Here is a 24021-nt window from a genome sequence, read left to right on the forward strand (position 1 = left end):
GCCGTTTAACACCCACAACCAAGCTTGCCTCGACACGTGTTCGCCTATATTTGCAACTGAGGCCCGGGGCAGTTCACGATCGACTCTTTTGCAAAGTACTGAATCGGACGCCTTTGCCTCCCGCTGCTTACCAGAAGTCTGTCTCTGTCTGTCTACATCGGCCGAAGCCGGGATACACTGCTACAAACGTGGAATTCCACGCTTACGCTTAATTAGCCTATGGACGCACGCACGATTCAAGTAGACCTCTCCCCCAAACCCGGGTTTTGCATCAAGTCTACTGCACTACAATCTGCCACATGCAATCTGCAACTGTCGCCCTCGTCCTCTAACAAGAGCCAAGCAAAGGATGTCACGATACTTTCTGGTGCGATGACGATACTCAAAGGCATGAAGGTGTTCTTGAACATAGCCTGGGACGCTAACGTCCCGCCACCGCCGGAGGGCAGCGAAGAGACAATACGCAAGGCTATGTCGGGCGAGGAGGAAGTAGACGAGGACGCGCTTGCAAACGGTCGCGCGTGGTTTGTACCAGTAATCGTCTCTGAGCCGCGTATGGACGCCGACAAAGGTGAGCAAACTCTCCTATTCACTAAGCACTTCGCTTCTTCCGTTATTCCTAAGAGGAGTATCTTCGCTGGCTTCGAGCCGCTCTTGTTTCCCTATCCCGCGAGGCGTCTATCCCAGACGGGAATAACAACTTTCGTCGCGACGCGGGTCCTTTGTCAATGCCCGAGAAGAAGGTACCAGAAGCTTATTGAAAGTTGCTTTGGACGCTGGGTGCCACTGTACATACGTCCAGCCCTTGCCGAGGCAGGTACGAAGAGGTCTATAGGCGAGCATACTACTGCCCCAGGCTATGACGCCACATAGCTTGCTGGCACGGCTTAAAGCTTAATTGAGCGCCCTCTGCCCCCTCTCCCAAACTTCTCGCCGCGTCCTCCAATTGACCTGCTTTCGATGTCGAGTTAAATCTCCCTTTCGCCACCTTCCCGGGCATGAGTTTCGGCCTGCTTCTGCCCTCTTCCGCCTGCCCAACTGCTTCGACGTTGACGCAATTTCCTGATAGCTCTTGACGTATAGCCGGCAAGCCCTCGGTGGTAATTGACTGTGTGTACAACTTGTTGCTGAAGTCGCGCTCAGCCAGAGACACTGCCTTCCGCACGTTCCTTATCGGTGGGTATCTTGTTTCAAATGTCGCAACATGGAGGGTCCTGATTGGACTACAGAGCTGGCACTGCAGCGCATAGAGGCGCAGTACGGCTTATCGCTGTCGCGCGAGATCGGTACGCCGAACATCGCATCCAAAGGCAAGCTCGTGCCGCGGAGCGCGCTTGTGCCCCTTGCGCTGTTCCCGGCTGCGCATACCCTCAAGGCACAGGTCGAGAAGGATCAGAAGCGGCTTGTCGAAGAGGTCCAGGAAGTTGGCAAGGACGTGCCAGCAAAAGCCCAGACACCCGCGCAGGCGACCTCGCAGCCGAAAGGAATTCTCAAGCGGGGACCCGCGGTGGCAGACGCTGGTGGAGCGCAGGAGAGACCCTTATTTGAGTGGACGAAAGAGGGCGAGAGGATCAAGATAATTGTAGACGTACCGAATCTTGTAAGCAGACCTCATGATGTTTTTGCTGGCTTTTACGATGCTCACGAACCTGTCGCATAGACGCACGAGGATGTCGCTGCAGCCGCCTTAGATGTAGAGCCCCGTCGAATCATACTGGACGTGCCGTCGCTCTACCACCTTGACGTAGACCTCTCCATGTCCGACGCGCAGATTATGTCGATGTTTGGGGGTACATCTAGCGAGAGCTCGCCGTTGATGCTCAAGCGTCAAAGAGAGTTTGATGTCGACAGCGCCACGGCAGAATGGCGAGTACGGGAGCGTACCCTGATTTTGTACGCATAGCTGTGCACCAATTAATGGACAGAAGCGCATGTCTGGCGCAACCCTAATAACTGGACATAATGGCTCACTCCACCTTGTGCGTGTAACGCTGTGTCGACCTCCAAATTTGATCTCACTAGGATGCAAGACGTTCGAGCTCTTCCAGCGCTCGCGGCTATGTCCCTGCATTCTACTACGGTGATTACGCACCAAATTGCTTTCGGCTTGCTCGCAGGCAAGCGAAGTGATATTTCGGTCGAATCTTGATTCAGGGAATGCACTGCTCTCATCGGTCCTGAGAATTAGGTCTGCACGCCACAGGGAGTGGATTTCAGATGTTGGAGGGCAGGGATCGTCAACATCTCTATCGCCCAGTGGTCGCGGTCACACAAGTACTGGATACTTAGCCCTAAAATGCTGAGCAATAATCAGGGAAAGACGCGAATTGAACGTTATCTGTGATTTTTTGACGACACGTAAAATATCATCTGGTAATTTCTGGCATAAATACTAGAGAGTTCGGCTGAGTTAATCACGCTTACGTGGGAGGAGCGTGACAGACGCACGCCAAATATTGTCGACGCGTCGCGTCACTCCTTCCTGCCGCGCCCGCACCAGCCAGATATTCCTTTGACCCCCCGACTCTTTGTGCTTGCCTTTCTACATAATTCTTAAGACCGTGCGCTGCTAGCTTTATCGCCAAGCTACTCACCCCTAGTTGTTCCCGGTAACCAGACGCTCTCAAGACAAGTACTCTTTCACCAGGAGAGGACTAGAGTCAATTGCGCAGTGTATGCAGGGGCATTAGACTCTAGCAGGAAGGAGTGTGCGTGCCTTTGATACACGTTGGACACTTACCCTCCCAATCGGAATCGATATGCAAACTGTAGAACCCATCCCCATCGAACTCGCGTTTCGGGAGGCTACACCTCTCCGGCGGTTCTTCGACCGAAAGGCCAAAGTCAAAGCTCCGGATCCTGTTATCCCAATTCTCAATGAAACTAACGCGGAGTCAGATCTCTTGAAGGCCATACGGAGTGTCCTCCGCGGCTCCAAAGAAGACGCCGCCAACCCTGTCACCTCTCAGCTGTATCCTTGCCCATCCAGCGACTATAGCGCGGAAGAAGAAGAGCTAACCTGGGACACGTACCATGTTGTTCTTGGCTCGGGTGGTGTGGTTCGCAAGAAGTGGAGCTTCGAGGAGGAGGGCCAGTCTGTTCAGTGGGCGTGCATCGGATCCTTCGAGGTGCCCGCATCTGTCGCGAACACGGCGCGCTCAGGGCACTGCACATCAGAAGACCAAGACTACCAAGAGGCTGCACTGCAAGACGAGAAACAGCGTCCCACATTCGGCCCATTCGCGCGTATACGAGACGAGACGAAGAGCAAGCAAGAGCCACCTCTCCGGTGTCGCGCCGTATTTATCTTCCTGCGCAGCGTCGGCCGGGTGTTCTTCATGAATGGCCTTGAGCACACGTTTTACCTTCCGTTCATCGTTCGCCGAGCGTGGGCTTTGGCGCCCCATGGAATCTTGATGCAGCGTGTCCTGGAGCCAAACGAACTCGAGGAGGTGAAGGCGTCCGGGGATGAGCTGCTGCCAACGCTTTTCACCATGGTCAACCCTTTTGCGGAGGCGTCGACAGTTGGCCTCACTTCGTCAATCAAGGCAGGCATGCCAACAGCCCTGAAAGAGGAAGACCCTGAAAAACAAGCCGAGTCCATGCCCGCTCACGAACATGTCCTTTGGGCCTCAAGCCCTGGTGGCGATCTCATGGAGAATATCGTCGTCTCGGTCAACAGCGAGATGAAGTTGCTGTCCATCTGGCGGTACATTTACGTGCACCCGAAAGACATCCCTCAGTCTATCCCCCGCAAAGAGACTCGTCGGACCGCAAAGTCTCGTAGTTCGCTTTCGAGTCCTATCTCGCCATCGCAGGGGTCCTTAAGCTCTGGTATAATGGAACAACCACCACTGGCATCGCTTCCCGGTGCGCCGCCTGCGCTTACAATAACGACCATGGCAGCTGTCGTCCCTGGGTCGGTGCCTAATGCCCCGCCCGCTACAGCACCCCCGCCTCCTTTCGGGCGACAAGAGCACCAGGTAAACCTTGACAAGGCCACAGTAGGTGGCAGAGTCGATTCCACGCCATACATCGACCCCGTCGATCATTCTAGAATGAAACCGTCGTTCTGGATGGAGAAGCTGTCCAGTCAAGAAGTTTCAGAGGACGAGTAAGGTATATATATGCTCATATATATGCGCCGCTAACGTACCCCTTTGGTCATGCAGTGTCGCTGATTCCAAGAATATCTCTATTGGGTTGTTCGACCGCCGATGGGACGGAGAGACAGACCGAATGCGCATCGCGATCTGCCTGCCACATAGCCAACAAGTGATCGTACTTCCCTTCTCTCAGCGCGAAAAAGGCGTCCTGGTTCAGGCAGAAGAGCCTGTACGCCTTCCTGCGGCTTCTATCGCACCTGTTCGCGCTCTACGTTACAAAATATACGACCTCCTCGTGCTTAAACCGGATAGCTCGCTGGTGCTTCTCACACATGGTATGCGTCGTGTGCCTCTCAGTTTTCGGGATGAACGCACAAACCGAATCATTTCGCTCAAGGACCCGGTGGACTCTTCGGTGACTATCTGTTACCAAGATGGCAGCAGCAGGCGAACGACGATCAAGCTATCCCCCAGGGGCTCGTTGACGACCCAAACTCTTCAGATACTCTCGATTGTGCTCCCGAAGGGAGAGTTCTTTTCCCTTCATCACGACTTCCTTCTGCACTGGTCACGATCAGGGTTTAGTCAAGCAGACGAAGTTTCCTTTGGGGCTTTGAGTTCCACAATATATGCCTTCCTATCTGTGACAGAAGACGGGAAATTTCGGAATGCATCTTCACTCTGGGATTCCTTGCGATTTTCGTCCAGCCTTGATCGCTACCAGGACGACCCTGCACTCAAAAGCCTGAGGCTACCTCCGCCTTTTGTTCCGCCGGAACCCTTACCTCCAAAGAGCTGGAAACCGAACTCTTTCCATGGCGTTATCCTTATTGGCCTCCACTATATCGCTCAGGATCGCCTTCTGAACACTCACCTTTATAGCACGCTCTCTGCTCTGGTGTCTATCGTGTGTAAGCTTGCTATGATCGTTCGCCCCGAGTGGGCGGATTATTGGAAACGCCTCCTCCCGAGTGCGATAGGTCCATGGCCTTCACCGGCAAAGTCAGGTGTGTACTATGTGTCGCATCCCATTTACATTATCTCTCCGTTCTCTTGTGCTGGGCTAGCCTATATCCACGCTATACCCGGGAGGAATCTTCACTGACGTTGCATGCCACTTTATCGACAGTGATGACGCACCTCGATGACAGACTGCCCGTGGCGCCGCCGGATGCATTCGCAACCTTATGGAGTGTGATCGCGCATCCAGCCTGGGGTGCTGCGGCTGAGCCCGAGGAGCCATGGACAGCGCTACTCCCCATGGACACCCGCCCTGCTCTCGCTTTCGGCGAGGTCGACCCGCTCACACGATTCCACACGCTGTTACACGTCTACCGCCAGCTCGACGACAGGGATGCAACGACGCGCGAGCGTGCCGAAAGTACGCTGATGGCCATCCTCCAGGAGCGCCACCCTGTGCTCGACAAGCTTCCCATCGGGCCTGCTGCGGCGCTCCGCGAAGCTCTGAGGACGTGCCAGCTGAACCCATCCGGTGATTGGCCGCTTTCCGCGTACCAGCTTGTCGGGCGCAACGACCTTGCGGAAGGTCTCAATAGCTCGCACGAGCCACTCACTACCGGTGTGTATCGCTCGGTGAAGGATTACGTGGTGAGTATATTCTGGAATATTGCCAAATGCTCGTACAGCGCATCCACGCTAATTTCCTGCGCAGTCGCCCGCGTTCTCACGAAAGTCTATTCACGAGCTCGCCGACGAGACGCGGTGGGCACTGGTAGGAGATCCCCTGAGTACTTCCGGGCCGGACCTGGAGTTTGAAGACTTCACCCATATACGTTTCGGCCAGGACAGACGCATCGAGGAAGTGGCGCGGCTTTTATCGTCGTCTAAGGTCTCGGTGCTCAAGACTGCAGAGCGGCCAGAGCTCAAGTAAGTACCCTCAAGCTGGCGCATGAGCTTGCATGTTGACTCATTATCTCTTGTTAGTGAGCATGATCAGGCTAAGGAGCACCAGTTGCAGATGCTGCGCGTCGCGGAGCGTACCCTAGCACTCCCACCGGGCAGAGCGCTCTTCACATTCGGAGCAGTGCAGACCGTCACCCGCGAGGCTTATGTCACTCCACGCGTCGAGTATTCCATCCGAGTATACCCTCAGAACCAGCTTATCGTGCCAGAGCCAGGCAAAATTCCGCACGAGTGTGCTGCTTGGGGTGACTTCCACAACGGCGTTGCAGCTGGCTTGCGCATTGCGCCGAACGCGACGGGCGTGCAGAGTTCGTGGATCAAGTTCAACAAGCCATCGGAGCTCACGCCTGAGCATGCCGGTTTCCTCTACGCGTTGGGTCTCACCGGGCACCTGCGCGAGATGCTCACTTGGCACACCTTTGCGTACCTCACCCCTAAACACGACCTCACTTCTATTGCGGTGCTACTTGGCCTAGCCGCTGCGAACGCCGGCACGCGTAATCGGCACGTCACGAAGCTCATTGCGGTCCACACACCCGCGTTGTTACCGACGCCTGACGTCGACCTCAACGTACCGCTCATCACGCAGGCAGCAGGCATCTCCGGCATCGGGTTGCTCTACATGGGCACGAAGAATCGGCGCATGGCTGAGGTTTGTCTCAGCCAAATCAGCCGGCGCGACCTCGTCCAGCCCGACCTGAGTAACGAGTTTCGTGAGGCGTACACGTTCAGCGCCGCGCTCGCATTCGGAATGGTCATGCTCGGCAAGGGCTCGGATGTCCCCGCGGACCTCGTGCTGCTCTCGCGCCTCCGGGTGCTCATCCAAGGCGAGACACAGGCGAACACTACCCTCAAGCACCAGCGGCCGGCGTTCGACGTCAACCTGACGAGCCCAGCGGCGACGATCGCGCTGGGATTGATGTATCTACGCACTGAACGGCGCGACGTCGCCGACGTCCTAAGCATCCCAGACACGATACTCACACTCGACCGCATCCAACCAAGCTTCCTTCTCCTGCGCACGCTTGCGCGCTGCCTCATCCTATTCGAAAGCATACAGCCGACGAACGACTGGCTGATGTCTCAGCTCCCGGAGTCAATTTGCAATGCGATGGCGGAGAAGCAGAAGGGAAAGACAGTGCACGAGAGCTTCGAGCTAGCGTACTACAACATTATCGCCGGCGCTTGCTTTGCGGTTTCCCTGAAATATGCAGGAACTGCGAGGGAAGAAGCTTATCTGCTCCTGATACGGTACAATGACATGTTTACGCAGATGGCGTATTCAAACAGTGAGTTTCATCCTGGCAATTCATATTGTCGCTAATAATGTACTTCTTAAGCTCCTGCCATTGAGCACCGTATCAAACGAGCCGCCATCCGGGATGGTCTCAACACGATCTCTGTCGCCCTCAACATGATTATGGCTGGCACAGGCGAGATCAACTGTTTGCGACGTCTCCGTTACTCCTTTGGCATGCAGAACCTAAATTTCAAGTATGGCACGCACGTCATGGTGCACATGTCTCTCGGTTTACTCTTCCTTGGTGGCGGCAAATACACCCTGGGCACGTCGGACGCCGCCATTGCATGTCTCGTCACCGCGTTTTTCCCGCGTTTCAACCAGGTCTCGTCTGATAACAAGACATACTTGCAGGCGCTGCGACATCTATGGGTTCTTGCCGTTGAGCCGCGATGTCTAGTCACTCGGGACGTTGACACCAAGGAGGTTGTCTATCTGCCAGTCAAGATTAAAGTCAGGGACGAAAACGGCCTTGGAACAGCGCAACTCATCGCTCCAACGCTGATTCCGGATGTCGACAAAATACAATCGATCAGGGTTGACACTCCGCGATACTGGCCGTTTTACCTTGACATTGCGAATATGTCTCACCACAAGGAGTCACTTCTTCGAAGTCAGACGTTGTACGTGAAGAGACGTTCGGCATTTTTGAGCTACACGGAAGATCCAAAAGGCAGCCGCAGTTTGTTTGTCCGCTCAGGCTCTTCTGCAGGCGATGCTGCTGTGCTGGACTTTCCACAACTCAAGCTCAGTGATCAGCATCCGGCGACTGATTTGCACGAGTTTATCTCTTCGTACTCAAATGATGCTTTCTTCCTCGCGTTTGCTGATCGATTCTGTCGCGATGAAGGCCAGACAGAACAAGAGCGACTCTTCCTTGCGTACTGCCACGCGACGCTCCTGGACAGCATACTACAAGACAAGTCGGACACGATCCAGACGCATCTCACTCTATACCGCTATCGCACGATGTCGATAAACAGTCCGCACATCGGGTTGGCTCAACAGGATCTGCGGTTCGCAGCCGAGTTCTACAACAAGGTCTTCATGCGTTGGTTCAGCGGCATCTCAGAGAACAATGTGCGGCCGCCCCTCCTCCGTGAGAGCACCCTGCGCGCAGCATCTCTTCAGCTCGACAGTCAGATCGAGACGTTCAGGACGCGCAAGGACTTCACTTTCATGCTACGCAAGTATATCCGCGGTGCAGGCATCCCAGCGTACAACCGCGACACGCGGCGAACAGAGTACGAGCTCTCGCGATCCTTGGCCATGTATCTCCAACGACACAGTGTGCCAGTGTCAACGCTATTGGTTGTGCTCAAAGCGTTGGCAGTCTCTTCGCACGCCAGATGTCTGCAGGCACCGCCTCCACATGGGACGGACGACCAGACTGTGCTGGACGAGGCGATCAGGGAAGTAGTGCATGCGACTGGCCTACAAATGACTTCTTATGTTGGTGGCGGATGGTCTATATCGTCGTTGGAGGAGATCCTCGCAAGTTGGAACGAAGAGGTCGCCAGCACTGCGCCGGGGAACGCTAGAATGGAAGCAGCCGAATAAGGATTGGGCTTTGGTCACTATCGTCGCTTGAATAATGCTGTTATCTTGTAAATTGCACTGCCCTCGTTTTGTAATACCAATAGCCTACTCGGCCCTACCTTGATTTGCATTGATAACGAATACCGGCTCGGGGTGGTGGGTGCGCAAGAGTAAACGGCTACGTCAAATCCATGCATATGTGGCTACAGGTAAAATGCAAAAAATGCGCTGAGGAAGGTCCGCTTGTATCCACCACTGCAGAAGAAATGTTTACATGGGTATGAGAGGATACAGCCTGCAGTCTCAAATGTTACGGGTAATGCTGATGCTGATACAAACAGACACGGACACAATGGATGAATCATAAAGATAGGTCATGACGGGTCGTAAAGGTCGTAACGGTCATTATTTGGCGGGAGTACCAAGGTTCTTACGGTATTTGCCCTTGTCCTTAGCGATGGGGGAGGCAGAGCGGGCACGATTATCGTCCTGTAATGCGCCGGAACGTGCAGGGCGGACGCCACAGTCCAGTGGTGCGACTTCACCGCACTTGATGTGTGCCCTGAGATAGAGCTGGACTTAGTATGGCTTTCCTTAACAGAAGATATCAAACACACCTCATTCCACAGTCATCGCACTCAAGCACCGGTTTCCACCCAAGTCGCTTCATGCAGATGTCGCACTTGCTCCCGAGCAGTGTGCTGCTGAACAAAAAGTCCAGCGGGTTCCACACCGCAGTCTCCTGTGGACCATTGCGAGCCGGAGACGTCGTCCCGCTGCGAGGCTCAGCACCGCCGATACTCGTGCGACGCCCACCGGGCTTGATGAGGGTGAATCGGTGCACGAGCGGCACGACGGCGCTTGGGCGCTGCGCCATTGTTGAGCCTTCGGTGGCGGCAGCGATGGAGATTTCGGACCCGGATGCATTGCCGTTTGCTTGCTCGAACGCGGACATCGAGCCTGCGGTGTAGTACGAGTCTATCGAGATGAGAGAGTCGGTCGGGGTCGGAGCGTGGACACCAACGGCAAGCGGGCGGGCTGTCAGGTCGTCTGAGCCGTTCGGGTTCTGCGCCGGGCGGATAGTGAGGATGGATGACAGCGACGATGCCTCGGCGGCGTGGGAGGCTGGATGCGAGCGGAAGACCGTGGTGCTATATTCGGAGTACTCGGGCGGGGTGCTGTCCAACAAGGGACGGTCGCTGCCCTCGGGATGGCCTGTTTAAGAGGGAGCGTGAGCGTTCGGATGCACTTTGAGCTGAGAAGGTGTCACGATAAGAGAGGAATGGGAACGTGCATACCTACTGTAGCATCACTCCAACCGCTGTGTACGCCCGCCGTACTGAGCCTCGAGAGGGCCTCCATGAGTTCACTATCGCTATCTTCTCCATCGCTCGAATGCTGGCCGTTGCTTGCTACCGAAGTTCCCGGAGCTTCGTGCTTGATGTCCTGGCCAACACCGATGCCGAAGCTGGGTATACGCGGGGCAGCACCCGGCCTTCGCATGCCAGTCATAAACTTGACGCTTCCGATGTTATCGTCTGCCTCCGTTGGGCGGGCCAAGACTTCTGCTTCAATTTCGCGCAGCTTATCCAGGATGACGCGGGTTGTGGGTCTGCCATGAGGGTCTTCGGCACAGCAGTCCACGGCGAGTTGAGTAAACGCTGGAGGACATCCAGGACTTGCAAGCTTCTTCAGTTCTTCAAAATCAATGGTGAAGGAAGGCGGATGCCGTTTAAAGGTATGCTCGCTTGCGAGCTTACGCGCAGCGATCTCGCAGAAGATGACACCAAGAGAGAAGATATCAGTCGGCAAATCGAATTCGTTGCCCATGAGAATCTCCGGAGACATGTACGAGTCCGTGCCGCAGAAAGTCAAACGTTTGCTCTCTTCTTCGCTGCGAGCGGCAATCCGCGCAAAGCCGAAGTCGGTAATCTTGAGACGACCGTTGGCAGTGACTAAAAGATTTTCACCCTTCAGATCCCTATGGATGCATTTCCGCGCGTGGAGATAGGCGAGAGCCCGCGCAATGTCTGTCGCGAACGAAAGGCGGAGCCGCCATGGCATAGGTTTGCTCTTGTCATAGATGTAGTTCCGCAAGTTGCCGTTTTCAATGAACTCCGATATAATAAAAACTCTGCCATCTGGGTCCGGGGCACGCGACAGCCCAAGGTACAGGACGACGTTCGGATGACGGGCTTCTCTGAAGCAGAAAGTTAGCGCGAAGACGGATCAAGGGCTCATGGCGGCGCACTTCATCAGCCTCCACTCCCTCTCGAAATATTTCGCCACGTCGTACTCCGTAGACGGGAGTACTTCCTTGATAGCTACATCGATCCCGAGGTATGACCCTACGAGGTTGACTCGAATCATGGCCATCCGGCATAGCATGGTAATTTCGCACCTTTGTAGACGTTTCCGAACGATCCAGAGCCTAACTTCTTCCAGTTTCCTTTGATATCCTACAATAAATATTCTCAGAAGAATGGTAGAGAACGCTGGGGGATCATGCGTACCTCGAAAGGAATAACGTCGAAGGCATCTGAATGCATGTTACTGCGCGGTCCCAGCCAAGCCAGTTGGCAAAACGATTTAGATCCAAGTGAAGCGTACTAGCGAAAGACGAAGGGGCCACACGGCGTCGACGAGACGGTATCGGAAAGAGAGCTGTCTTGGATTTCGGTCGTGGCTGAGCATGGCGCTGTGCCTCAGCTCAGCCGCCTTGCGCTCCGAGGTCGCTTACGTAACAGTATCCGATCAAATACTTAGCGCCTTTGCTCTAGCTAGTCGCAGCTCGCTCAGGGTACGCTGGTACTCAGTTTCAGGAAGTGCTGGTTCTAGTATGTCATCGCCACGTATATGGTCCGCCCCTCGAGAGGTAAGTAGTTCAATTGTCAATCTCAGGCTTCCAGACCGAAGGCCACATACTCTTCACACAAGAATCTCCTCCGCGGGCCTACTTTCTCTTTCAGCACAGACTGTTGAGCCGTGTACGATATCTAATCTTACCACTATTCAAACATAATGCATTTCGCTTCGAGCTGAAGGCCAATCGCGCAGGAAGTCGTGTGATTCTCTCTAACCGACGCGATCAGCGCCCTCAGAGTGCCAGACTTCAGGCTCTTGTGCTCGCATCCTCTCTGTTTATTGAATGTTCATTATATTCGGAATGGCACGGAGAGGCATCTTCAGCAACCTTCACGGGAAGAGACGAAGCAGTACCTCGGGACCCCAGCGGCCATGTCTGCTTACGTAGCAACGGGCTGATAGAGTAGTGTCAAGCCTTGTCAGGCACGTCGACCCCATCAAAACCTGCGAGCGCAACGTCTGTGAGTCCGGTTGCAAGTCTGCAAGCTCCAGGGTTACAGTGCATTAGTGGTTGGCGATGAAGGAAAACGAGTACGAGTAGCGGGACACCAATGGCGAACGTCAAGTCAGAGGATCAATGTGATATGGTACGCGTTCGTTTGCAGACTTGCAACCGGACTCACAGACGTTGCGCTCGCAGGTTTTGATGAGGTCGACGTGCCTGGCAAGGCTTGACACTACTCTATCAGCCCGTTGCTACGTAAGCAGGCATGGCCGCTGGGGTCCCGAGGTAGTCTGTCCGTACTGCTTCGTCTCTTCTCGTGAAGGTTGCTGAAGATGCCTCTCCGTGCTATTCGTAAGAGATGTACTGCAGACAACGCGCTCACCGTCGCCATCGCCGCTACAACTGCCTCTCATGAGCTGGCAGGTCTGCTGGCGTTTCCGCCAGTCAGTGCCGCCTCGGCCATATTGCTTGCAATTTTTAAAACCATTCAAGTAGATTCTATTCGGAAACCTGTATCCGACACGTACTGACTGGTATTAACAGGATCTGCAAACTAACAAGCGAGAATGCTTCCGGCTGGCAAAGCGCTGCGTCACGCTTCTCGCGGACGTGAAGGATGCCATGAGCGGCCACTGGGAGGATGCTCCAGAGACTCTCTTGAAAAACATTGCTAAATTCGAGAGGTAGTAATTCATTGTCATCATGGCCTCCAAGAAATTGACCAGTTGCCTAGGATATTGGAGAACCTACATGAGGACCTTAGGCGTGATATCGAGGGTAAATGGCACGATAGACTCCTTCGCAAAAGCGCCATAGAGAAAGCTCTCATTGAGTGCACTGTCATGATCGATGATGCTGCACGCTCCTTCCAGATCGTCGCGCTCATACATATCCACCGTGCTGTTGGGGATCCGCGCGCCAAGGATCCTGGCTCCAAGACCAAAGCCCTGCCCACTAGGTCGTCGGACGAGTTCTCGACTGAATCTAGCCCGGCTCCGCCGTACAATTCGGCAGGAGGCACAACAACGGTAAACGACAATATCTCCGATTTATCTGTAGAAGATATCTCCCTGGTGTCCCGCTCACCCATGTCCTCCTCGTTTATGGAAGCATCCTTCCGCAGTTCCTTCGACTCTGAATACGTGCTAGTCTCTGAATCGCCTACAATGGCCCCTGATTCTGTTTCGGCTACTTCCCTATCTTCCTCATTCCAGATTTCTCCGCCGCTATCGTCTTCGACATCCCTGGCGGAAGCTCCAGCGCGTATTGGCCCATCTGAGGAAACAGATGACAATCTCTCGGCCGAGGAGCAGTCATTCCTTGCCGAATTAGCGTCGTTTGATGATAAAGGCGTACGTGTTCTACTTATCTGGAGGGCGTGTTGAATCTCACGCGCGATATAGTTCCAACGATACGACTACAGCTCTATTCGTTCCGCCAGAGGCAAGAAGACAAAGCTTTCTACGGGCTGGTGGGCCGGCGCACAAGAGTTCGAGGCCGACGGACGGACCGTGCTCATGCTGCCCTATGCTGCGCCCGACAGTCCCAAAGGCAGGTTGCGCGCCGCTCGGGTATGTGTTTGGTGTCGTTAATATTTTGATCCTAACCGGTTTGCAAACAGAGGTGGCTGCGAGACGTGAAAACACTCCAGAACGTCCAGTGTGTTCTTTCGCAAACAGAATCAGAGTGGCACAATGCTAACTGTTAGGACAGCCATCCGAACTTACCGATGCTTATTGGCTACTCGGGCACTGACGCGCCAACACCTTTCATCTTACTTGCAAACGGTTTAGTCTGTGCGCTTTCTCAGGTAGCAGCGTTGGCTGATCTGGTGAATTAACAGTTCAGACGCGCCTTCCGCAGGCCCTCCTGCTTTCCGGACTCGCGAATGCAAGTTTACTCGAGTGCACTAAGCTTTTGATTGGCCTCGTAGGTCGTCTTTTCGTTGTCGCATATTACGTGCTCTCAACCTCCAATTAGTACAAAGAGACTCTAGTATGCCACAGAGTTCATTGTTACCAGTGTGATTGCTCACGTCTCTCAGGATGCCGCTCTCTACCTTCAGCGCCAGCTGTCCCTGAGCGAGTCGAAGACTCAAGACTATGTCGAACACGCGTCGTTCCGTGTCTCTCCATACTCTGACAAAAAGGTGGTCATGGGCTTGCCCGACCCCGAAGCTGGCGTCGCTGAGATGCAGAGCTGGCGAAACTACGGACTGGCGTGGAGCATACGAGATGTTTGGCTTTCGGTGCGTCTCCCCTCGTAAGTGTCTGGACACGGTGGTGGAGCTCATGATATACAGGTGTTGCCGAACCGTGGACGTGTCAACCGCCTCGTAGATCTGTACGATGCGTGTACGTGGGATGCCTCTCTGCCATGATTTAGTTCTCATGCTAGTCTCTGACAGTGGAGCCCACCAAGCAGATCAAAGCAAACCACTTCGCGCTTCTCGCCAGGACGCTCCTTCCGGGGAACGATACTCCAGAAGCCGCGCAAGCACGCCTCGAAACCCTGGCGCGCACTATTGAGCCGCCTGTCGAATCTCACGAAGAAGAGGAACAGGATGAGGTTGACGAGTTTATCGCCCTGTACGGCACGGAGAGCAACGCGCCTTCGCCATATGATCAATCAACCGGCGTTGTAGAGAAGCTTACGCTCAAGAGACTACGCCAGGCTGCTCTCCAGGCGGGGACGCATGGCGTTACATGGAGCAATAACTTTGTTCCGCCACATCTATTCAGGGTCGGAGATGTAGGGTATATCCGCTCGGAGGGCACCGAGGATAAAGACGGCTCTGACGGAGAGAAGGAGCCTAAGGCTCTCTGGTCGTACGGTGGATTTGATAGGTTTGTGCGGATGTGTAACATTCTGGACGAGGCGGCACCCCACTCCGGGTCCGAGATACCTATCGAGACCGGCCCCAGAGTAAGTCTCGAATCAAAGCCAGAGAGCACGGGATGGACGACAGCATTTGACCATGGACGCTTTGAGAAAACGGAACTCCAGGCTTTCGAAGCGGGTGGGGGAATGCTCGGGTACGTGCTTCGCCTGCGACCAGACCTGTTGCATGTCTCACGGTTCTGGGTACAGTTGGCCTATCGTAACCTCACCTGGCACTCGCCTCACGGTACACATGCTGCACTCCAACTACATCGTTAACGTGAATGACGCGTGGTCGCTACTGCTCGCAAGGGCTCCAGAGCTTGCACGGAAACACGGTGTGCGGCCGGAGGATCTGATGCTCGGTACGGTTCCTTCCGCTTACTCGGTGCGCAAATGTTTGACATCTTTCACATTCCAGTAACACGCTCAGGCACTGAATACCGCGTCAAAGTGCACGACATTAGGTCCGTGCCACCTTCCTTCTATACGCCGCCCCTCCAGCATTTCCCGGCGCACCACTCGCCCTTCCCACCGCGCCCTGGTTTCCCTGGGTACCCCCACGGCTTTCCGGGACATCACCCCCACGGCGGCTTCGCCCCGCCTCCGCCGCTCCCGTCGTACATCTTCACGTCCGAGGCACAGGGCTTCGAGCCCAGTCTACAGGACACACCCGTGTGTCTTCCCCACCAGGCGCCCCCGCGGCAACAAAATGCGAGATGTTTATGGGTTTTGGACGGGTAAGCCATCAGTTCTGTTTTAGCACTGACCAGACTGACACTGGGATTAGAGCATATGGCTTCATGAACTACGTCAGGCTGTGCGCGGAGGACTTTGATTAGGTCCTCGCGTACACTGCGTGTCGCAGGTTTTTCTACCGACATATGATATTGTTGTCGGTATTGACGAACGAAACGAAGTACAGCACAATTAAGAACAGGCATAACTCCGTCAGATAAATGTGGAAGTGGCCGGTGTAGAGCTGATGATAAGAATGGAGAGCGAGCAGGAACCATAGCTGAATTGATGAGCATGCATTGGGCTGATCAAGAACCTGAGCAAAGGGTTGATGCATTTGAGCTGCGTTTTGCACGCTCATCCAGTTGGTGAAGCAGCTCTTCTTGTTGCTCTTTGCTCATCTTGCGGCTGCCCGGCACAAAGGCGTGTTCAGCAAATAATCGTGCGCGGACAATGTATCACTCACAATTCTTCCGCGAATTTGTATACCCCTTCATTTTCAGAAATCATACCAAGCCCAACAAGTGCGGCGCGCCGTTGAAGCAGTCGACTTGTATGCGTTAGCCCGAGTTCTAGCGATGATGGAATAAGGGCATGTACCTCATCTGTGGGGCTGAAGATAACTTACGACCACCGCGTTTAGGTGGCCAGTCGTCATCTTTTTTGACAGGCTCTTTGCCCTTGCTGTGCTTATTGCCGCCGCCGACCGCTTTAGATTGCTTACGAGCTTTCTTCCTGCTCTACAAAAGCTTGGATAGGTATAAGAATACGGAGCAAGAGAGACCAGACGCGTACCTCCATGAGAACCTTAATTCGCTCTCCTTCTATGGCATTGTCGACGATGAGGGCCTCGTTCCGGTGGGTGTAGGTGACGCCGACGTCCTTCAGTGTCTTCGATATTTCGTCTTCTTGGTCGTCAACTGCCGGCGCGTCTATTTAAAATGTTCAGCCACTGCTTTTGGGACAAGCGAGAAGCTTCTCACCATCGTCAAAAAGAAAGGCGCCAAGGCCGCGAAGGTCAACCTGTCGTCCTAGTTGAGCATCATGAGAGACGAGCCGAGAGGTATACATACATCTTCTTTCTTTCCCTTCACCTCGGCTTCGTACACCCATTTATCCTTGACCTTGGTAGCCGGCTGTTTGACCTTTGCGTCCATATTTGCCAATGCCCAGTCGAGGTCCGTGAGCGTCGCTTTCTCAATCTGCGGCAACATAGTGTGATTACTTTCATACTTGGCCCCTGAGAAAGGGACACGTACCGTCATTTTGGTTCGTACTTCACCCTCGGCAAGCCCAAAAATATTCCTGATCCCAAAAAGCTCGCCTTGCCGGCTCTTGTCGCCTTGCACGCCCTCGAAATACCGTGTCTGCAGGCTCGCGTCATAGCCCACAGCCATTTGCTGCTGTTTGTAAATTTGGCGTGCATATATGAGTTCTTCGAGAGAGCCTGCACCGAGAAAACGATATATGGACACATCACGCTTCTGTCCAATGCGGTAGGCGCGGTCCATCGCCTGGAGGTCATGAGCAGGGTCTGAGTAGACATAAAGTTAAGTGATGCAGTAGATGTCACGACATTTCCAAGGAATACATACTCCAGTTAGGGTCTACGAGTGGGACTATCGGTGACTAGTAGCAGTAAACGCGTTGTAAGACATACCGAAGATGACAACCTTGTTGGCACCAGTCAGATTCAGACCAGTGCCACCGGCGAGGGTAGATATCAGGAAGACAAACACGTCTGAATCTTCGTGAAACCTGTCGATGAGAGGCATTCCTATAGGGGCATCTTTTCAGCAATATAGCTCTTGCGGTGCACGAAGCTACGTACGATCTGGCTGCTTTATGGAACCATCGAGCTTTACAAATCCCACGCCTGTCGCAATTTTTGTGAGCAAAACGTCTGCGGGAGCGTCAGGTTGATTCACTCACTTTGCGACTTGAGATGAAACTCGAGCATTTCCAGCAGCTTGACAGACTTGGTAAAGATGAGCACCTTGTTTGATGCATCCTTTTGCCATTCCTGAAGGAGTGTCTCGAGGACCTGTTGCCAGGCCTTCAGTCGTATTCAATGGTATGCGGAGAAACTTACCAGCCACTTGCCACAGTACTGTGGAACGAGCATGGCAGGGCCGTAGCTGGGAATATACCCATCACCAAAAGCCACTTTCGCTAGAGCCTTGTTCCGCACGACCTGATCAGGGGTATCCGTCGGTGCTGAAAGTAGTTGTGATTAAAGCACGCCCAAGGGTTTATACATGGTGGAACATACAAGGTAGGATGAGTGCAAGGTGGTTCGAGATCTTGATGAGTGCACTCATATACCGGAAGAGATCCGCTTTGTCGAATTTATGACAACATTGTGCCCTCCTAGACAGATATGCGTCGTTAGGACGTGCTACTGACATCGAAGAAAAGATGGCATACTTCTTGCGACTACCACAATCGCAGCACTCGTCCTTACGAACCAGATTCTGCACCGGCTCGCTCTCGATAATGCGACGATATACTTCAGTCTGCTTGGGAGTGAGCGGACAAAATACAACCTCATCCGTCTTCTTCGGAAGCTGATCCTTGAGAAGTTCCTTTGTCCGGCGAATGAAGAACCGCGGAAGAAATTCCTCCTTCAATATTTTTGAGACCATCTGCGACAGCGAAAAAGGATCTGTAAATCTCGCACTCAAAAGGCGCAGAAAAGCTGTGCGTACAATGCCTCGTAGCTTTTCGTCTGCTGTCGCAGATTTGGACTGACCACGCGTCAGCGGTTTAGATACGTATCGTTGCCATTGCTTGATCGACCCGAGAGCACCAGGGTTCGTCCAGTCAAGCAGCGCCCAAAGCTCGTCGTAGTTGTTTTGTATAGCTAGAAACGGTGCTGAGAAGAAAAAATGGAAGGACGTGAGTGATGGACGCACCAGTGCCCGTAACCGCAACCCGCCGTTTGCATTGGAAGCGATTGAATGCTTTGGTAATCTTGCGCGTTGGATCTTTGACTTTATGTGCCTCGTCCACAAAAATGATGGAAATAGCAAGTGATTCGAATCGGTCAACTTGATCTCGAGCGAGCTCATGTGTCGTTAAGACTAATCGAAGTAGTGAACATCAGCTTTATCTCGACGAAGTACCGGTTGGATACGCACGCATATCTAAACGTCCCAGCCTGAAATCCCTCAGCACGTTCTCCCGTGTCTCGGCTTTGATGTTCGAAGTGTAAGTTCCAACCTCGAAGTAGCCCCACTATGATGAAGTGTCGTCGTCACTAGTTCCACTTCGCGGCAAAAATAATCACACTCACAGTCTCAAGCTCGCGCTCCCAGTTGCCTATGAGGCTACTTGGAACGATGATTAGTGCCGTAGGCCAGCGCGCATCCGCACGAGGAAGTTCTTTTTCCCAGTCGCGTACTACTTGGCCCTTCGGCCGCTTGCGTATAACTTCGTCCTGCAGTTTCGAGATGTACTTGTATCGGCGATTGAGGTCCCGTGGCGTACCAGTCTTCTCCATTATAGCGCTGAGGAAACTGGAGATTTGGACGGTCTTGCCCTAGTCAGGGGGTCAGTCTCGGACGTTGCAGGGCCAAGAAGGCAAAGAAAGCGAGGAAAATGTACTAAACCCATATCATCACCAAGACAGCCCCCTCTCCCAGCAAAGTACCACCCGCACATCACTTCTACTCCCTTGCGCTGATAATCTCGCAGGTGCGTATTTGCGCTCGCGGGGATTCGGATAACGCGCGGCTTGCGATTCGAGTGATCGTTCAGATCTGGGGGCTTCCCATCCGCACTGGCGGACGGTACGTGGACATGCGACTCAGACAGTGCGAAAGGACCAAGAGGTAGTTGACCAGGGTTGAGTGGAAAGGCGGGACGGTGACGAGGTCCCTGCAGCGGAGTGGAAGATCAGTCATTCACGTTTCATGACATCGTCATGGCTCTTAGAAACCGACGTCGATTCAAGACTCACCCAGTCATTATCTTCGTCCTTACTATCATCGTCGGATGATTCATCGGAAAGCTGACCTTCGGCGTCCGATTCTGGCCGGGTGACAGATCCATCGTCGTCTACCTTCTGAGCTTGGACCCCATTTGGCTCGACCTCTGACTCTGGAGCAGTCTCCGAGTCGTCTTCAGCATTAGCCTGTTGCGTCAGCCGCGACTCTGGTTCTGGTTCAGGCTCCGTGACTGACTCGTCCTCTCCATCAACAGCTGTCAGGTTCGTGGACTCTGGCAAAGGTGTGGCCATGGGCTCAGCGTCAGGCTCGGGCTCAGTTGTGGAGTCGTTTGCTTCTGCCGGATGGTTCAGATGTGGCTCGGCAGCGGGCAGAGCAGATGACGATGTCTCAAAACGGGGTCGTTTGAACGGAGAAAGCTGTCTGGCTTTCCTGGGAGCCCACTTCCGCTTGAGCTGCTTCGGTGGCGAAAGCTCAGGTTCAGACCCTACTGAGATGTTGAACTTCCGGCTCTACCAGGAGATCCACAGACATTTGTACTACTCACTCATCTGTGGACGGTCTTCTGTACTTAGAGCCGCAGAGATGATGCTTGACTGTGAGCGAACCTTCATATCCTCAAGTACGATTGCGAGGGTTCGCGGTAGTATTTCTGGCTCCGAGCTGCCTTCCCTGTCCTGTTCGACTTCGTCATCTTTATTGGAGAAACGAAGAATCTGTGTATCGTCTTCTAGTTCCTTCTGCGACTCTTCTGAATCAGAGGCAACATCTATCCCCAAATTCCCTGTTGAGAATATCGGCCATATGGTCATTGGACAACGAGATTGTCAAGAAACTCACCGAAATATTTGAAAAGTGGATTGTGGCTTAGTGCAGAAGAGAGACGACGGCTATGTCCAGCGCTAGCTATGACCATCTTGCTGACAGTCGCCTTCGACGCGCTTCCCTTTCGTATGCTGTAGCTCTCGTCTTCTCCCAGCTGGCCGGTCTTTCTGCGCGTCCTCCTTTTTTTTACCAGCTTCGATTCTTCGTGTCGCATATCAGCCAGAAAGTCGGAGTCGGAGCTTAGCTCTGTATACTTGTTCATAAGACGTTTAGAACGCCGGGAAGCCGAACTTGCCTGGCAGGACATGATGCGGCCGCGACCTACGCGACTCTGAAATTCCATGAGTGCGAGAGCTGAGGCAATGAGTGCGCCACTCACCGTCTCCTTCACGCATTTTCGACCGCGACATGTTAGTGTACTCGCGAAGCGCGTACTTGCAGCAAACCTGGATTCGATAGGGGTTCCGGGAAATTGGCCACTATGGAAGCGGCTAGTGATGATGGTGGAGAGGAGAGTATCTGCACCCCACGGTAACTATGGCTTAGAAGAGGGTGTAACCGTGAAGGGTGGCCGCTAAGGCTCGGGGCTGATGGGCGCTAGGATGGGGATGAAACCAAAGCCCCACAAGAAAAGAAGCTGAGCGTGCTTACAAGTTGATATCTCCAAAGGGACTAAAGCTGTGCTGTAGAGAAGTGGGGGGATCTTATGTGTTCTTGGATCTGGATGAGGATTACGGGTGTTAGGGCCCTCCTTCGCGCTTGGGCATCTTGGCCTCGTCGATCAAGGCCGAGTAGTCAACTTACCAATTGTAACGGACTTGATACACAATACATGCTGCACAAAAAACAACAATTCGGAATCGAGCCGGAGGATACGCCCTCAGATGCTCGCACACGGGCTAGTCGACAGTGGTCAAGCTGCAGCGCTCGGAGTTGGCAGAAGAAAGGGGGTGATTAGCGCTCTAACACGACCCCGAATACCCCAAACCGCGCCGCTCGACCTTGTAGGCAAAGCTCAGAACAAGGTGAGAGGGAAAGAGTCTTTGTAATCTATGACACGCGTTATTACAAGAAATTGATAGCACATCCTAATGTCCTAGCGAAAATAATCTATAATGTTAAGTTAAGAGTCCACACTCTAAGCGCAGCCAAGTCTAAGTCTAAGTTAGCACACGATAGATACCTCTAACCGAGGACGACGCCCGTCCACCCTTATGTTATCCCCATAAAAATATTAACGGTTTCTCAGAGTTATGACGTCCGCTTAACAGCACGAAGGCTGCAGATCTCGCCCCCCAGGTCCAAAGCACGCTTGCCTTCGACCCACCACATTGCCTCTGCAACAATCATCAGCAAAGCTTAATTGAAAGGAAGCGGCATTACACACCCTGGTACGTCATCGGTACAACAGTGCGCGTCAAGGGCTCACCCTTTTCCCGGCACCAAGTGAAACGGAAGTCGTTTGTTGTCTGCTCCTTGCCCGTCTGGACGTCGACGGCACTAGCTTTGACGGTGGCATGCTGGAAAACCATTTGTTTGAGTTCAAGAAATAAGCGGGATAAGAGCGCATCTGAGGCTTACGATTAACACTGGGAAGTCCTTCGTCGAAGTCGTGTGGACGATGTACGACTTCAGACGTAGGACTGACCCAATCGGGACTGCACGTGCGAACGAGATGCTATCCAGGGACAGGAATCGCAGGGGTCCGCGCGCGAATAGCATCGAGTTAGAGTACCCAAGCTCGTATGCGAGGCGCATCAAGTATCCTGTAAGGATATAGAGACTTAGTCACCGGAGGGGATACTCCAAAGTGTGCGACATACCGCCAAAGATCTTCTGGTGAATGCTTCAAAACCAAAGCTTTAAATTTTTTCGTTCACGAAAACCAACGAACTCACTTTCGCTCCTGCGGGTACATTGTCAGAGTCTTCTCCAGCCGCGTGTTACCCATTGGTACACGCGATTCGCTCGCCATGCACAGATCGACACTCTCAGACTGCGCAGTCGACTGCAGATACAGCTGGTGCATCGCCTCAGCTTCTATCGACGATGGGGGCACCTTGGCCAGGGATTGATTGGCCGTAGCCTTACGGCGATTTTTGCACGCTAAAAAAAACCGGCGGATCAGCCTGGAAAATCTCATCGAACAGCCGCTAGTGAGCATACCTTCACCAATGTGCCACAGCTCTTGGTCTTCCTGCGTCTCGAGAACAAGTGGATTCACCTGCCGGGCCTTGTGTGTCTTGCTATCCCTGCACACCATGCAGAATCGACCTGCTCAAATGTTTCAGACGTTGAGTCTGCAAGCCTTGGCCCACAGACACGCACCGAGCATCACCGTCTCTTCCGTGCCATCGGCATTGAGCGCCTCCATCCGCACCGCGACTTCCACCGACGACCTTCCGACATGGATGACCTGGCCACTCAGACGCAGATCACGCACGACTGACAGATCCGCAAGCACGTCCAATCTTCACAAGACGTCAGTGGAGGTACCATTGCCTGGATCAGGGAAGGCTCACCGATCAACAGACGCAGTGACGAGGTAGAACGGAAGATCTTGCTCATTCGTCAGCCGCTCGACGGGGCCGAGCATATGCTTGTATGCGATGGCGCCCGCGAGAGAGTCCAAGTGTTCCATGAGCATGCCCGTGCGGATACCACCGTATGTGTTCGTGTACTTCTCGAGTAGGCCTGGCTGTGAGTGGAAATGCAAGCACTCCTCGGAGTACGAGTCGGCCATGGTCCGTGGAGTGAGCTCGAAGCTTGGTCCATCATCGTCGTCGCGCGGCTCTGGTGAGCCCTCCCGTGAGCGACGGAGAGACTCTGACCACATTACACCGCTGCGCATAGTGAATGAACTGATGGAGAGAGGGTCATTGTGCGCTCGCCCATTCAGTGGTGGATCAGACTTACGTTTGCCGTGCAGGATGAATTCGCAGGCCTGTGTGAATGCAACGATTGAGATATCGAGTTGTACTGCTGGTATTAAATGAGACACGTACGGACTGCTCGGAGTAGGTTGTCCATGGTAGTGACGTCGCGGGTCTCGACTTGTGCACCGGCCTCCTTGGAGTGTGCAATCTCTGCGGCACTTTTTTGGTTCGTGAAGGAAGTCGTGAATGCGCGGGAGGCCGTGGCTCGCCACATCGCGGGATCGCGGGGCGAGTGGCTGGCAACATGGCACATTGTATCCAGAATCTCGTGTCGCGCAGAGCGCGACGCAACTTGCAAAGCAAGTCGCTCACCTGTTGGCTGTGTTGAGTAGAAGTACATAAAGAGGGGGCTGTGGATAGTGAGTGAGTTATGTTTACAGTTGTACATAGGTACTACTTAATATACTACTCGCATAGGATTACATAAGCGGGAGTCTCACCACTGCGTACAAACCGCGTAAGAGAGTTTTGCTGCGCGTTTCAACATTTTGCTTGAGTCTGCTTGAGTGCTCCATGG

At 53.7% G+C, this 24021-nt stretch overlaps 6 protein-coding genes across 6 annotated transcripts; 3 read left to right on the top strand and 3 right to left on the bottom strand.

The window, feature by feature from the left end:
* Positions 1-219: 219 nt before the first annotated feature.
* PHACADRAFT_164531 (uncharacterized protein) lies at positions 220-1903 on the top strand (the record flags this gene model as incomplete). The annotated part of the gene is made up of 5 exons (XM_007398878.1): positions 220-571; positions 1084-1176; positions 1230-1414; positions 1454-1600; positions 1661-1903. 5 exons carry the CDS (start codon positions 220-222, stop codon positions 1901-1903), a joined length of 1020 nt encoding a protein of 339 aa, XP_007398940.1.
* A 546-nt stretch (positions 1904-2449) lies between these two features.
* Positions 2450-9870, top strand: PHACADRAFT_211839 (uncharacterized protein). Its single transcript, XM_007398879.1, has 6 exons — positions 2450-4114; positions 4173-5113; positions 5236-5714; positions 5779-5993; positions 6051-7318; positions 7370-9870. Exons 1-6 carry the CDS (start codon positions 2760-2762, stop codon positions 8887-8889), a joined length of 5778 nt encoding a protein of 1925 aa, XP_007398941.1. The 5' UTR covers positions 2450-2759; the 3' UTR covers positions 8890-9870.
* Positions 9871-10134: 264 nt separating this feature from the next.
* Positions 10135-11417, bottom strand: PHACADRAFT_101271 (uncharacterized protein; the record flags this gene model as incomplete). Its single annotated transcript, XM_007398880.1, has 4 exons — positions 10135-11068; positions 11120-11216; positions 11270-11327; positions 11382-11417. The coding sequence occupies 4 exons, from the start codon at positions 11415-11417 to the stop codon at positions 10135-10137; spliced, it is 1125 nt and encodes a 374-aa protein (XP_007398942.1).
* Positions 11418-12510: 1093 nt separating this feature from the next.
* Positions 12511-15900, top strand: PHACADRAFT_31094 (uncharacterized protein; the record flags this gene model as incomplete). The annotated part of the gene is made up of 14 exons (XM_007398480.1): positions 12511-12621; positions 12722-12861; positions 12912-13530; positions 13582-13749; positions 13800-13837; positions 13892-13974; positions 14022-14107; positions 14159-14173; positions 14223-14426; positions 14481-14532; positions 14586-15213; positions 15269-15423; positions 15480-15798; positions 15849-15900. 14 exons carry the CDS (start codon positions 12511-12513, stop codon positions 15898-15900), a joined length of 2670 nt encoding a protein of 889 aa, XP_007398542.1.
* Positions 15848-21165, bottom strand: PHACADRAFT_261138 (uncharacterized protein). The gene is made up of 24 exons (XM_007398881.1): positions 20948-21165; positions 20864-20899; positions 20584-20814; positions 20291-20527; positions 19758-20230; positions 19403-19675; positions 19092-19337; positions 18937-19033; positions 18712-18879; positions 18505-18659; positions 18224-18441; positions 18069-18166; positions 17889-18013; positions 17729-17840; positions 17628-17672; positions 17457-17573; positions 17392-17403; positions 17056-17330; positions 16870-16998; positions 16780-16819; positions 16592-16728; positions 16397-16536; positions 16263-16346; positions 15848-16204 (listed from the first exon to the last, which is right to left on the bottom strand). The coding sequence occupies exons 1-24, from the start codon at positions 20976-20978 to the stop codon at positions 16105-16107; spliced, it is 3579 nt and encodes a 1192-aa protein (XP_007398943.1). The 5' UTR covers positions 20979-21165; the 3' UTR covers positions 15848-16104.
* Positions 21166-21815: 650 nt separating this feature from the next.
* On the bottom strand, positions 21816-23757 carry PHACADRAFT_261141 (uncharacterized protein; the record flags this gene model as incomplete). Its single annotated transcript, XM_007398882.1, has 10 exons — positions 21816-21905; positions 21956-22088; positions 22150-22334; positions 22392-22414; positions 22467-22674; positions 22735-22842; positions 22897-23039; positions 23091-23429; positions 23485-23512; positions 23574-23757. The coding sequence occupies 10 exons, from the start codon at positions 23755-23757 to the stop codon at positions 21820-21822; spliced, it is 1437 nt and encodes a 478-aa protein (XP_007398944.1). The 3' UTR covers positions 21816-21819.
* Between the last annotated feature and the right edge of the window lie 264 nt (positions 23758-24021).

This window comes from Phanerochaete carnosa, assembly GCF_000300595.1.
Source record: "Phanerochaete carnosa HHB-10118-sp unplaced genomic scaffold PHACAscaffold_8, whole genome shotgun sequence".
Classification (NCBI taxonomy): Eukaryota; Fungi; Basidiomycota; class Agaricomycetes; order Polyporales; family Phanerochaetaceae; genus Phanerochaete; species Phanerochaete carnosa.